Source organism: Bos indicus, chromosome 3, assembly GCF_029378745.1.
Source record: "Bos indicus isolate NIAB-ARS_2022 breed Sahiwal x Tharparkar chromosome 3, NIAB-ARS_B.indTharparkar_mat_pri_1.0, whole genome shotgun sequence".
In the NCBI taxonomy this organism is placed as follows: domain Eukaryota; kingdom Metazoa; phylum Chordata; class Mammalia; order Artiodactyla; family Bovidae; genus Bos; species Bos indicus.
The window spans coordinates 77,909,344-77,924,353 of NC_091762.1; the positions used below are offsets into that span (position 1 = coordinate 77,909,344).

Genomic DNA, 15,010 nt, shown 5'->3' on the forward strand with positions numbered 1-15,010 from the left:
CAAGATGAGACTGTTGGATGGCTTCATCGACTCAATGGATGTAAGTTTAAACAAACTCTAGGAGATAGTGAAGGACAAGGAAGCCTGCCATGCTACAGGTCATGGGGTCTCAAAGAGTCGGACATGACTGAGTGACTGAACAACAACAAAATTCTTTCTTCGTGATCTTCATGAATACAACCTTTTTACACAGTTTCTTATGTTTATTGTGCTGTGTGCTAAGTCTCTTCAGTCATATCCAACTCTATAGACTGAAGCCTGCTAGGCTCCTCTGTCCATGGGATTTTTTAGGCAAAAACACTGGAGTGGGTTGCCACCCCCTTCTCCAGGGGATCTTCCTGGCCCAGGAATCAAACCCGCATCTCCTGCATTGCAGGCAGATTCTTAACCGCTGGGCCACTGGGGGAATCCTGATGTTTATCTAAGGATTGTTTAAAAGGAAAAAAAAAAAAGATTCAGTTCTGTTTGAGGGACACTATTGTCGTGTCGTGTCATGAATTCGCTCAGTTGTGTCCTACTCTTTGCAACCCCGTGGACTGTAACCCACCAGGCTCCTCCCTCCATGGGATTCTCCAGGCAAGAGTACTGCAGTGGGTTGCCATTTCCTTTTCCAGGGAATCTTCCCAACCCAGGGATTGAACCCGGGTCTCCTGCATTCCAGGCAGATGCTTTAACCTCTGAGCCACCAGGGAAGCCCCCACCTCCCAACCTGGTGTTAAATCATGCCATTGAGAGTTTTATTCATTTAAAGGAACCACATCTCACTGCTTGCAGCCTTCTACCAAATCTCAAAGAATAAAATTGAACCCATATAGTTGAAAATTGAGGAAACAATGATTTTATAAGGGTTATAGTAAGGCATCTCAAAACATGCTTTGACAATACTTCCAATTAACAATATACAAACAGCTCTTTCCTAGCCATGACACTTTCTTCATTTGGGAAGTAAAATATTTATTATGGGAGATTACTTACCTTCATGAGTCCTTTCATTATAGAAATTTAATTTACTGAGGGCCTTGATGAACTGCAGGAGGGAGGAGTCAATACTATTTATGACACTGAGGTAAAGTTGCCAGTGGGAAAAGTAGGTATTTTCCACAAACAACACATCTTAGAAAGAGAAGGGGATTTCTGTCCCCTCTGTAACATTTCCACCTACTTGCAATAAGCAGGGTTCAGTTCAGTTCAGTTCAGTTCAGTCACTCAGTCGTGTCCGACTCTTTGCGACCCCATGAATCACAGCATGCAAGGCCTCCCTGTCCATCACAAACTCCCAGAGTTCACTCAGACTCACGTCCATCGAGTCAGTGATGCCATCCAGCCATCTCATCCTCTGTCGTCCCCTTCTCCTCCTGCCCCCAATCCCTCCCAGCATCAGGGTCTTTTCCAATAGTCAACTCTTCGCATGAGGTGGCCAAAGTACCAGAGTTTCAGCTTCAGCATCATTCCCTCCAAAGAAATCCCAGGGCTGATCTCCTTCAGAATGGACTGGTTGGATCTCCTTGCAGTCCAAGGGGCTCTCAAGAGTCTTCTCCAACACCACAGTTCAAAAGCATCAATTCTTCGGCGCTCAGCCTTCTTCACAGACCAACTCTCGCATCCATACACGACCACAGGAAAAACCATAGCCTTGACTAGATGGACCTTTGTTGGCAAAGTAATGTCTCTGCTTTTGAATATGCTATCTAGGTTGGTCATAACTTTCCTTCCAAGGAGTAAGCGTCTTTTAATTTCATGGCTGCAGTCACCATCTGCAGTGATTTTGGAGCCCAGAAAAATAAAATCTGACACTGTTTCCACTGTTTCCCCATCTACTTCCCATGAAGTGATGGGACCAGATGCCATGATCTTTGTTTTCTGAATGTTGAGCTTTAAGCCAACTTTTTCACTCTCCACTTTCACTTTCATCAAGAGGCTTTTGAGTTCCTCTTCACTTTCTGCCATAAGGGTGGTGTCATCTGCATATGTGAGGTTATTGATATTTCTCCTGGCAATCTTGATTCCAGCTTGTGTTTCTTCCAGTCCAGCGTTTCTCATGATGTACTCTGCATAGAAGTTAAATAAGCAGGGTGATAATATACAGCATTGACGTACTGCTTTTCCTATTTGGAACCCGTCTGTTGTTCCATGTCCAGTTCTAACTGTTGCTTCCTGACCTGCATACAGATTTCTCAAGAGGCAGGTCAGGTGGTCTGGTATTCCCATCTCTTTTAGAATTTTCCACAGTTTATTGTGATCCACACAGTCAAAGGCTTTGGCATAGTCAATAAAGCAGAAATAGATGTTTTTTCTGGATCTCTCTTGCTTTTCCCATGATCCAGCGGATGTTGGCAATTTGATCTCTGGTTCCTCTGCCTTTTCTAAAACCAGCTTGAACATCAGGAAGTTCACGGTTCACGTATTGCTGAAGCCTGGCTTGGAGAATTTTGAGCATTACTTTACTAGCATGTGAGATGAGTGCAATTGTATGGTAGTTTGAGCATTCTTTGGCATTGCCTTTCTTTGGGATTGGAATGAAAACTGACCTTTCCCAGTCCTGTGGCCACTGGGTTAATGGTATTTAAAGCAACAACTGAAAAATACTAGCAACATTTAGAGGCAGAATCTGCCCCGGTAATTGCATACTTGTTTACAATTAACTCAATTGTTTCAGAGTGGATTTTTCAATGCCCTGTTACTTTTGTGTTATGCTCAATCAGGAACGAATAACAACTGTTAAAACTTAAACACCGAAACTTCAAAATCCGGTGATTTGTCGGGATTTTTCTGAAAGCAAACAACTTCAAGGATGCACACTACCACTTTCATATCTCTCAGCACTATGAAATAAGAATTCACATTCAAGACACTTTTCTTTAAATATGTATAAGCATCAGATTTTTCTGATACCTTAGAAGTTTTCCTATTGCCATCGCCCCAGTTTCAGTAATAGACACTGTATTGACACCTATCACGTGCCAGGTGGCTTGCATTCATTATTTGTAAATCAGAGTCAGACACACTGAGTGACTAAGAACATACATAAGCTGCTCCTCCCCACTCTGCCTTCCTAGTTTAATTTACTCGTCTTTGCAGGAGGGTCTTTAATCAAGTAGTTTTGGGAAAGAATTAGAAGTATTTTTACTTAATGGGAAGGAAAAAAACCTGTTTAAAACTCACTGCTTTCCATCTTCTGATATTGTAAAAGACAACTATTAAATAGCAGTTACGTTTTGGATCATGCACTAGCTTAAATAAGATACAAGCCTAAACAAGGACTAAAACTCCACATTTCTGGTAGATGTGGAAAAACAGAAACTTAATTGCAAGGTGAAGGGCTCATGTGCCTGTTATTCCTAAGATATGCAGAAACTTGGTGCTTTTTGTAACTGTTAGCTGGCACATCTCTCCTCTGATTTCTACTTTTTCCTGATTGTATGTAGTCATGACAAGGGTGGGAGACAGATAGCCAGGGAGCCATGGGGTGTTTTGGGGGAGGGTATAGTTTGAGAAGTAGGCAAAGAAAAATCCTGTGAACCAAAGCTATATTAGGCCTCTCCTCAGTAGGCATTTTTGCTTTCTTTGGCTGTATGTCCAGAAGATTGTTGCAGTTAATTATCAAGTGACTGTTCCAAGTATAAGATGACTGTTCTGCTAAAGCCTTTCATTTCTTTTGCTCTTTTCTTCCCTCTCCCATCTAATTTAGCCAAACCCCTCAGAACCACAGCACGCATGTTCAGCTGAAAGGCACACAGCTCTAGAAAGAGAATAATGGCACCAGAATCTTCAGCAGGCCACTTCCCTGCTTCCTGAACGTGCTTCTGCAAAATGCACAGCCTTGGACGGTTGCGGTCACTTTCCAATTGGCCTTCTCACCTATGGCAGCTTATCCAATAACCCGTCTTTCAGTGCCCAACGTTATCTTCCTGAAACACTGATCACGTCACTCCCTGCGTGAAGGCGTCTGCAGACTAGCCAAAGTTTACAGAAGAAAGCCCAAATGCTAAGGGTGACATGGAATGCCATTCCCAGTCTGGGCCTAATCCCCACCTACCTTTCAGCCTTATCTCTCCCTTATCTTTCTATGCCAGAGGCACACACAGAATCACTCTTGTTTCCCTGAACAGGTTTTGGTCTTTTAGGCCTCCACACCTTCCCAGAAACTAGTGCTGCTGCTAGCAATATCCTTTTCCTGTTTTAAGATCCAAATAAAATGATCTCTTCCCAGGAAAAACTTCACTGGTCTTGCAGGTAGGTCTTTGGTGACTCCCTCCCCTCTGCTTCTGTAACATGTTGCATATAATCTTATTATAGTACTAGTTATCATTTAACTGTATTTATCCATGTTTTGCAAGTGCAATTTCCCACACCACTTTTCCCTAACTCCAAACCAACTCCTAAATCACTTTTGTTTTTCTGACTTTTGGTGTAGGGTAGAGCAGGGCATGCCTAAAATGCCCACTAAATAAATAAAAACCAATATCATGCCATGTTCAGCCCAAATGTTTTGAGTAGAAAAATATTTTATATACATACATACACACACATCTATATATACAGATGCACATATAATATATATACATGATTTCACATGGGTTTTAATTTTTCCATATTGGAAAAAAAAACTTGTTTAAAATAAAGTACAAGTTAAAAGAAACAAAAGCACACATTAAGAAATGATGCAATTATTCCATACCAGTTTATTGTAGGTATTGTGTTTCAAAAAATTTATAGCATAAATAACCTTTCATGTCATAAAATAACTTAGTACAATTTATAATAAAACTTTGAGAATATCTCATCAAAATACAATAAAATATGGTTTTAAAATATGATTAACCTTTTTTTTTTTTTAAACTTGAGGGCATAAAAACCAAAATTACCCAAACTATGGCTGCACATTTAAACTTTAACAAAGCATATTTGGTTTATTTAAATGTAACTCAACCATCCTAAATTAATACATAGTTTTGTTTTCCTTCCTGCATGGTTCTTTGTAATTTCTGTTCCTTTTAACTTGTATTTCTGTTTCCACACAGCTTCCTTCTTCATTTTCACCTCTTTCCATCTGCAAAGTCATCTATCGCCGGGCTCCCAGAACATGTAGTTGAACTCACTCAGCCCCTTGACATCAGTTTCTGTAATCCTTGCATCAGTGTAGGGAGTAACTGCTTGAGTAACTACAAAGGTATTTCAAAACTTCAGTGCAATTTGGTTCAGTTATTTTCATTCAGATGCCATCACCGTTCAGGGAGATTAATCACTGGAACCCACTGATCCATGTAGCGACTTTCCCGGCAAAAACAAATAAGTTGACTTAAGGCAGGATCCTTCCACTGTGATGAATGCGGATTCTGGGAACAAATTTAGAAAAAATAAAATTATTATTTTTTAAAAAATCAGACTTTGCTACTAATTACAACACTTCTGAGGGGAAGACGCTTGAACATTCTATACTTTGGCTGTGTGACAGACCACTTAAAACCATTAAAAATTTTTTTCCAGGTAGTTGGGTTTCCTGCAAAATCGTTAAGGGTAATTCTCTACGAAGCTATACTCTGCAAAGTCTGAATACATGCAACTAACTGAGTCATATATATGTTTTCATATTTATTCAGTTTTTGCATGAGAGTATTATTCAATAGGCTTGTCCTACCAAACTTGTACCTTGGTGGACACCTGAGAAATACTTCCATGCTGGGCTACCAGGACTTTAGAGCTGCAGAGCAGTTAACTAAAACTGCCACCTGTTATCCTCCCAAAAGAGAGAGTAGTATTTTTCAGGAGAAGCAAAATAATGAGGCTGCCACTTAAGGAGATCAAAGTGTCCCAAAATGTAAAAGACAAAACAATCACATTTACCTTTGTAAACACAAGTTATCTACCTTTCAAAGGTTTTTATGGGGGCAAGGGGACATTTAAAAAACTGCAAGACCACAAAGAAAAAATTTCCACTCTATCCCCTTAATGTATTTCTAGGGAATTAATGAGGTCTGTCTCCTACACCATTTCTATTTTTAGCTCTGACTGGCAGAGAATGAAGCTGACTCCTTAATGAGGGTGAGCCAGGAATTTATTTGGCTTTATCTAATCTGCCCTGCTAAAGGAATTAGTCACGGGAGGTAGTGCAGATGTAGGTAGGGAGTAGCTGGACTGACAATGCTGACTCATAAGGATCTCTTCCGCTTCTGGCAGCCTCCAACGTGCTTAGACACGTTCTGTCCCAGAGAAAATCCCCATGATGAAACTAGCACATCTCGGCTGAAAGTCCAGCCACACGCTTTAATGGGGCAAAGGCTACCGTCTCTTAACCCTCGCCCATTTTAGATCTGGAGTCAGGAGACTCTCAGCCCTCACGAACTTCCTGCCAGGACTCTAACCTCGAGCTGCCCGCAAGTTCCCTTCTCCCTTACCGTCACCAGCACGCAGTGCAGGTCCGGGGGCTGCTCTGCGCCCTCGCTGGCCGCGGGGCCCGCATCGGTCTCCAGGAGCAAGAGTTCGGCCAGCCGGCCCGGGTTGCTGACACGCAGGATGTCGATATCATTCTCACAGCAGAATGCCTGGATCAGGGTGAAGTGGATCTGCAGAGCCACGTCCCTGTCGTCGTCTTCGTCCGCCGCCAGCAGGCACAGCACCACGTTATCCGGGTCGCTGAGGGCAGGGAACGAACGGGCTGGTGAGCCCAAAGGCAAGACCCGCCGCGTGGCAGCCTGCACCCCCGCCCAGGTGCCAGGGGTCGCGCCCGGGTCCTCTCACTCCCCCTGGGACAAGTAGCCACAGGACAGATGGAACGCGGCAGGAAGTGGCGCTGCAGGGCGAGGGGAGACCGGTGAAAGCGACCTTCTCTGGCTGGGGCGAACAGGAGAACCAAGAGGGTCACGCGAGGGCTCCACTTACACGTTGAGCAGCTTGGCCGCCTCGTACACCCCGACGGTGATGGTGCGCTGACTCAGGGCTTTGCTGAGCACTTCCTCGAGGGCATCCCCCACCTTATCCATCCTACACGCGGGAAGAGGCAAGGGGATCCGTCACACTAAGCCCCTCCGGGTAGTCGCCGCCTCCTCGCCCTGCACCGCGACCCTCCGTACCGAGGGCACGGGCAACAGCGGCCCTCGACCTTTTGCAAACCCAGGATTCCCTGGGATATCATCCCCTTCGCCCCATAACCCTTACGCCCAGAGGCCCGGCATCCTGTGAGCAGCCCCGAGTGACATCCGCCACCCTTTCCAGAGTGCACTGCTAGTCCTTGGCGCTGGGTGCAGCCACAGGCTGTCGGCCGCAAGAGCCGCACGGGCAGGGACGGTCACGTCTGCCCTTTGCAAAGCCTCGAGGGGCTCGACCGGCGTGCGGGGTACGCTCTTCCCGTCCACGCACGCCTCCGGAGTGTTCCAGAGGAAGAAAGGCGGGATAGGAGGTACCCGCTGCAAACTTTGAACCACTTGCTCCCCATTAACCTTGCATAGCCCGGCAGTGCGAGCAGGAGACAAGCAGAGTTTAGGCAGAGGCTCTGGCCGACTTACCTTTCGGTCTTTTGCTCTCCAGCCGAGAATTCCTCCAAAGTCATATTGCAACTGCAGGTCGCCCACAGAGAGAGAGCGGCGTGCGGGCTGCTCCTGCCACCGCCGGCGCGCGGGCGCCTGCTTTCCACACTCCCTCGCAGGCTCCTCCAGCGCCCGCCGCCACCGCGCCGTCCGCCCCTCCCGCCCCGCTCGCTCGCTGGCTCACTAGTCGGCTCTCAGCAGCCCACTCGCCACCGACCGCGACACTAACACCACAGCTGCCTCACAGCCACTGAAGGACAAAGGCCCCGCTCCCAGGAGTTATCCTGCCAAGCCCCAGCCAACCACCATCCTCTTCATTTGCATACGCGCAGCCATTGGGCTATGCAAACCAGCCTGTTCAGACAATTTGACCTCAGCTCCAGGAACCAGGCGGAGAGGAGCGGAAGAGGGAGGGGCCAGGAGAAAAAGAGCCTAGGGGGCGGGGGCGGGGGCGGGGGCGGGGGCGGGGGCGGGGTTGGGGTTCCGAGCCTACTCTCACCCCGTAGGCGCGGCGGATAGGGGAGGAGATCTTTGTAGCGGGGCGGGGAGAGAAGGGTGTCTTCAGCTTGGGCTGGAGCTGGCTGCCAAGTGTTTTTCTTGTTGGTGCACTTTTTTTTTTTAATTGTCGTTCCAAGTCTTTTGTTTTGGGGGGCTGCTATTAACATCTATTTTCAGGGTTAATCCACCCAAGTCTAGTAATTATTAGTACGCAGGTTATATAAAAAGAGTGTATCCAGACCTCTGGGGCAAAGTTTACCTCAGAAGTGTTGTTTATGTAAGTCTAAGCAAAGCTGCTTATTAGTAGTAGTATTATTTCGGTGCCCTGATGGCTGGTTTGATTTATTTTTGGAAACTTGCAAGGGTTGGAAGCTGAAAAAAGAAAAATCAACACATTTGTGTTTGGTGGTGGCAGGAAACCAAGTTGGAATCTTTTACACAGAAAGCAGAAAGACTTCCCACCTGCCCAGGGTAACTGTGGAAAACCGAGTTCAGGAGGAGCTGGTTACCACATGTATAACCATTTTATCCTAGCCTCACAACCCCAATTCACCTTTCTCAGCCTTTCCCAAAGAAGGATCCTTCTGCAGGGCACCAGCTAAGAGACAAATGTCTGACACCCACACAAGCCACACATCTAAACTCAAAATGCTCTGCATATGCTCTCAGCTTCCTTTCATAAGGCAAGTATGTCACTACCTTCCACAGGGGGCCTATGATCTCACTGTGAATTATTGATGTTAGTTGCTGAATCATGAAGTTGCAACTATAGGTCCTTTTAGTCATAGGCTAAAATTTCACCTTTGAGATAATGGCAATCTGTGGTGGAAAGAAAGTAGTAGCTATACATTTTTGAAAAACAAAATTGAATGTAGAGTTTGAATAGGTTGAAAGTTCTTTGTATCATGAGTTTATGCAATAAATGAAAAATGTGTGTTAAATCTACTGAAGTCACCAAAAGTGGTAAAAAAGGAAAAAAAATACTCCCATATGCTTGCTTTCAAAACAATGCTTGCATTTTTAGGTCACTGTACAGACAAAGGTCACAGAAGTAATTTTCTTTTAAGCTACAAGGGAGTTTTTGTACCCGTATGTTCATATCATTCTAGACAAAATATTCTTCAGCTTTCTTGATCTTAATTTAGAGGAAAAGAAAAGTGATAGGTCAGGTTTTCTGGCTCATTTATTTGAGCTGCCATTTTGCACTTCATTTCTAACTGCATTGTCAGCAAGGGACAAGTTTTGACTAAAGGAATGGTGCTGGTCTGTGGGTCATTTACCCAGAAATGTATGTTTAATATCTATACCTTAAATTCTAACATGTAGCGTCTTTGTTAAAGAATTCCTTTAAATTGGAATTTAGGTAGGTGCTGAAGCATTTTCAGTTTTGCAAACAAAACCTGAATTATGCAATCTGGCCTGAGTCATCATTTGGAGACTGTTGAACTCTGTTCTGTGGAACTCCAAGGTTCTACTCACTAGGTATTTCTTAGAGGTTCCTTGGAAGAAGTATGATCACTGTAAACTGACAGCAAATTAGGGAATCAAGTGAGTTTCTTGACAGCAGGGAGTGTGACTTCATCAACGTGGTATTCTTGGCACCTACCACCATTTCTGCATTTGGTGGAAGCATGGCCAGTGTTCACTAAGTTAAGCAGAATCTGAATTGAACAATAAGATCTCAGAATACTGCAGTCCTGTGCAATGCATGAATTTCTAAGATATTTCACATTTAATTTTAGTTCAAAAAAACTTCTTTGCTATCCTACAATATACCAAGAACTGTACAATTCCTGGCCCTTTGCCTTTAAAGGGCTTACCATCTAATCATTATGCCCATGGTTGAACTGGGTTTTGGGACAAAATAGTATGCACTGTCATCAGCCAGCTATGCTGCAAGTCCCATGACTTTAGTCATCTGAACGGAAACTGTAGGACAGTAGAACCCATGAATTGTTATTCCAATTCAAGTGAACCACAGCCCTAATAATGCCCCACCAAGGTCAACTATAAGCAGTAAAAATGCAGTATAAAAAGATTACTTCTTAATATAGGCCCAGTTTCTCACTCAACAAGTACACTGCATTCTTTATTTAATTTCAAGGGAAAGTGATTTGTTCAAGTGCTATGGGGTTGTTCTCTGTGAGATAAGCCTAGCCTTCCAGTATTCAAAAATATTCATCTGTCATACTTTCTGACTCAGATATGTTACACCATTTTGCCTCATTGCTGAGTCTGCCTAGACTGTTTCATCACTGATTATTTTGGTGTTTCCCACTGGAAGTAGAAACTGCATTTGTCTGCCACTAGATTGCAGTTATATATTAGGATGAATTTAGATGATACCTTTCATAAATGCTTATTAGTCCCTGGGAAGGATGGTATCCAATGATAAATTAGAGGAATAGCCCTAGATAGCTACATATGTGTATATATACTTTTTTCATATATTCTAAAAATAATCTGTATGAAAATATAATTCTAATATATATAATCATTTTAAAAATTATCCCAGGTAATTCCAAGTACTTCAACTGCACAGAACTGGAATGACCTTCTGGTAATATTTATAATGATGCTAAATGGTTATATTTGGATGTTCAGTTCAGTTCAGTCGCTCAGTCATGTCCGACTCTTTGCGACCCCAAGAATCGCAGCACGCCAGGCCTCCCTGTCCATCACCAACTCCCGGAGTTCACTCAGACTCACGTCCATCGAGTCAGTGATGCCATCCAGCCTTCTCATCCTCTATCATCCCCTTCTCCTCCTGCCCCCAATCCCTCCCAGCATCAGAGTCTTTTCCAATGAGTCAACTCTTCACATGAGGTGGCCAAAGTACTGGAGTTTCAGCTTTAGCATCATTCCTTCCAAAGAAATCCCAGGGCTGATCTCCTTCAGAATGGACTGGTCGGATCTCCTTGCAGTCCAAGGGACTCTCAAGAGTCTTCTCCAGCACCACAGTTCAAAAGCATCAATTCTTCGTCACTCAGCCTTCTTCACAGTCCAACTCTCACATCCATACATGACTACAGGAAAAACCATAGCCTTGACTAGATATATTTATATTCAGGAGTTGTCAAATAATTTTAGCACTGCTGCCTGCTTTACATCTTAAAAGTCTTTTTTTATTTTTCTCATTATTATCATACATGTATTCTTACTACTGGTTCTGTAGTATAGAATGATAAATTTTCTCTCTTTCAAAAATTCATCAATCCTTTAACATCTGAAGGAAATATGATACTTATTATTTCAGTATTAGACATATTATTCTTCACATTGAAGGATATCAATTAGTCTATGACAGATGTATTAATACTTATCTAGAACTGTATTATATTACATTTTATTGTTAAAAATCCTAAGGTTCCTGAAGTATTTTTTTGTATAAGTCTGGTAAAGTTAGTTTCTAAAGTCAGGCTCTCAATTTCCCTCAATTTTTTTCTCAGAGAAGACCATTCAGAAAATTTACACCTAAAAATATATAATTTCTTAAGATCAATATTTCCATTTGAATTTAACATAAACGTTTAGTTTCTTGCACCATCTGGTAAGCAAATTCTGAGATGGCCTCAATGATCTCTAACCCCAATGTTAAGCTTTGTATAAGCCTTTTCCTTTGCGTGTGGGCAGAACCCATTCCTTGTTTCGAACCAATAGAATATGACAATGGTGTTGAGCTATCACACCCATGATTATGTTATATTCTATGACAAAGGTGAAAGTACTTTGCAAATATAAGTATTTAGTTGACTTTGAGTTAATCAGGAGGAAGTTTGACTGTAAATTGATACAGTCACTATGGAGAACAGTAAAAAGCTAAAAATAGAGCTACCATATCATCCAACAACCCCATTCCTAGGCATCTATCTGGAGAAAAGCATCCCAGTGTTCACTGCAGCACTGTTGCAATAGCAAAGACATGTGGTAGTTGCTCAGTTGTGTCCGAATCTGTGACCCTATGGACTGTAGTGTGCCAGGCTCCTCTGTCCATGGGATTTTCCAGGCAAGAATACTGGAGTGGGTTGCCATTTCCTTCTCCAGGGGATCTTTCCAACCCAGGGATTGAACCTGGGTCTCCTGCATTTCAAGCAGATTGTTTACCACCTGAGCCACCAGGGAAGCCCTAAAGTTCAGATGAATGGATAAAGAAGATGTGGTACATATATACAATGGAACATTACTCAGCCATTAAAAAAGAATGAAACAATGCCATTTGCAGCAACTTGGATGGACCTGGATATTATTATACTAAGAGAAGTAAGTCAGACAGAGAAAGACAAAGATCATATGATATCACTTATATGCAGAATATAAAAAATGATACAAATGAACTTATCTACAAAAGAGAAACAGACTCACAGACTTAGAAAATGAACCTATGGTTACCAGTGGGTAAGGTTGGTAGAAGGGATAGACTGAGAGCTTGGTGTTTCTGTGTACACACTGCCATATTAAGAATAGATAACCAACAAGGATCTACAGTATAGCACAAGGAACTCTGCTCACTATTCTGTAATAACCTAAATGGGAAAAGAATTTGAAGTAGAACAGAAAAATAAATAAATAAAAAGGGAGATTATGCTAGGTGGGCCTAACTGAATCACATGAGCCCTTTAGAAGAGGGCTCAACCTTCTCTGAAGAAGTACTGGAAGCATCAGAGACTTTCTTTCTTCACTGCTGGTTTTAAAGGAACAAACTTCCATTAAGCTGCAAGAAAATGGATTTTACCAACAACCTGAGGAAGCTTGGCAGTATACCCTTCCCTAGTCAAGCCTTCAGATGAGAATGTAGCCTGGTCAACACTGATTTTAGCCTTGTGAGACTCTAAAATGATCACCCTGCTAAACTACACCCAGACATCTGACCTGCAGAAACTATGTGATAATACATAAGTGTTGTTTTATACCATTAAGTAACTTGTTATTTGTAATCTGTTATGTAGAATCAAAGCCTAATACAATATTCTTAATACTATCTTGTTGTGTGTTCAATAAGTTCTTACCCTATGGAAATTTTCTTCAGCTATTAATAATCACGGCACTAGAGGCATGGTGTTGCTTTGAGCTTTAGGCTGACCACCTTGTGTTGCCATTAGCTGCTCACATTTCACCAGCCATGCAGGGGCCATCCAGCTGAGGTGTCAGATGAAGAGATTCTCTAGGACATTTTTCAGGGACCCCCTGACCCCATTTCCCCACCTTCCCACTGAGTTAAGTGTATCAGGATGTTTCTATCATGGTAGGAATGTTCTCTATGTGAATGTCTCTACTTGGTGGGCTGCTCAAAAGTGAAGAAGATAGGTGTTCTGGATGGGTAATTGGCCATTGGTGTTCTGGTAATATGACCAGGTTTCTGAATTTTCTATCTCTGAAATAGAAGAGGTGATTCTTTTTACCCATGTACTTCATTGTAAAGGTTTATCCTTCCTAACTCTTAAAAGCTTAGTTCTTCTCTGTCTACACTCACTCTCTTGGTGACCTCATCCAGTCTCATGACCTTAAATATTTATATGCTGATGACTCCCAAATATACTTCCAATCTGGTCAGTCATCTCCTCTGAACCTCAGGCTTACTCATCATCTCTGTGTTGATATACAATAAGCATCTCAAACTCACAATGACAAAAGTTGGTAATAGTCCTCCTATAGGTTAATGGCAACCCACTCCAGTGTTCTTGCCTGGAGAATCCCAGGGATGGGGGAGCCTGGTGGGCTGCCGTCTGTGGGGTCGCACAGAGTCGGACATGACTGAAGCAACTTAGCAGGATAGGTTAATGGAAACTCTGTTCTTCCCATTGCTCAGCCCCCAAGCCATGGTGTCATCCTTGACTTCTTTTCTTCACAACCCACATCCAGTCCATTAGCAAACCCTGCTGACTTACTTCAAAAAATAAAATAATTCAACCATTTCTCAGGCTTCCATTACAACTCCACCACCATCTGCCCCTTGGATAGCTGCAGCAACTGGTTTCTCTCTTTGGTTTTGTCCTTCCTCTACTCACCTCCAGCAGCCAAGGTATTCTGTATACTATGGAATACTACAATACTACATATGCTATAGAATAGCCCACCAGGTTCCTCTGTCCATGGAATTCTCCAGGCAAGGATCCTGGAGTGGGCAGCCATTTCCTTCTCCAGGGGATCTTCCTGACCCAGGGATCAAACTTGTGTCTCCCACATTGCAGGCAGATTCTTTACTATCTGAGCCACCAGAGAAACCCTGAAGTATAGAATACTATAGTACTATATAAACTATGCTGCTGCTGCTGCTGAGTCGCTTCAGTCGTGTCCAACTCTGTGCGACCCCACAGACGGCAGCCCACCAGGCTCCCCCGTCCCTGGGATTCTCCAGGCAAGAACACTGGAGTGGGTTGCCATTTCCTTCTCCAATGCATGAAAGTGAAAAGTGAAAGTGAAGTCGCTCAGTCATGTCCGACTCCTAGCGACCCCATGGACTGCAGCCTACAAGGCTCCTCCGTCCATGGGATTTTCCAGGCAAGAGTACTGGAGTGGGGTGTCATTGCCTTCTCTGATATAAACTATAGAATACTATATATACTATTTCTATGAAATCAAGTCAGATCACAGTCACTTCTCTGACCCAAACTTACTAATGGCTCCACATTTCACTTAGAGTAAAAGGCAAAGTCCTTACTAAGGTCTAAGAGACACTACAAAACTCTGTTCACCATGATGAAAAGTTCTAATATGGATGATGGTGATAATTGCACAACTGTTGTTGTTCAGTCACTAAGTCATGTCTGACTCTTTGTGGCCCCATGGACTGCAGCACATCAGTCTTCCCAGTCCTTCGCTATCTCCCAGAGTTCACTCAAACTCATGTCCATCGGCCATCCAACCATTTCATCTTCTGTTACCCCCTCCTCCTCCTGCCTTCAATCTTTCCCAGCATCAGGGTCTTTTCCAATGAGTCAGCTCTTCGCATCCAATGTCCAAAGTATTGGAGCTTCAGCATCAGTCGTTCC

The 15,010-nt window shown here is 43.3% G+C and overlaps 1 protein-coding gene and 1 non-coding gene across 2 annotated transcripts; both read right to left on the minus strand.

The window, feature by feature from the left end:
• Positions 1-620: 620 nt before the first annotated feature.
• Positions 621-692, minus strand: TRNAS-GGA (transfer RNA serine (anticodon GGA)). Its single transcript has one exon. It is a non-coding gene; the product is annotated as a tRNA-Ser (tRNA).
• Positions 693-4,662: 3,970 nt separating this feature from the next.
• On the minus strand, positions 4,663-7,779 carry GADD45A (growth arrest and DNA damage inducible alpha). Its single transcript, XM_019957293.2, has 4 exons — positions 7,503-7,779; positions 6,880-6,981; positions 6,396-6,633; positions 4,663-5,336 (listed from the first exon to the last, which is right to left on the minus strand). Exons 1-4 carry the CDS (start codon positions 7,544-7,546, stop codon positions 5,223-5,225), a joined length of 498 nt encoding a protein of 165 aa, XP_019812852.1. The 5' UTR covers positions 7,547-7,779; the 3' UTR covers positions 4,663-5,222.
• Between the last annotated feature and the right edge of the window lie 7,231 nt (positions 7,780-15,010).

Excerpts from the sequence above, each read along its gene's own strand:
- GADD45A (XM_019957293.2), bottom strand. The coding sequence starts at position 7,546 with ATGACTTTGGAGGAATTCTCGGCTGGAGAGCAAAAGACCGAAAG. Across the intron at positions 6,634-6,879 it reads GCGGCCAAGCTGCTCAACGT|CGACCCGGATAACGTGGTGC; the intron begins GTAAGTGGAGCC and ends CCCTGCCCTCAG. Across the intron at positions 5,337-6,395 it reads TGCACTGCGTGCTGGTGACG|AATCCGCATTCATCACAGTG; the intron begins GTAAGGGAGAAG and ends ATTTGTTCCCAG.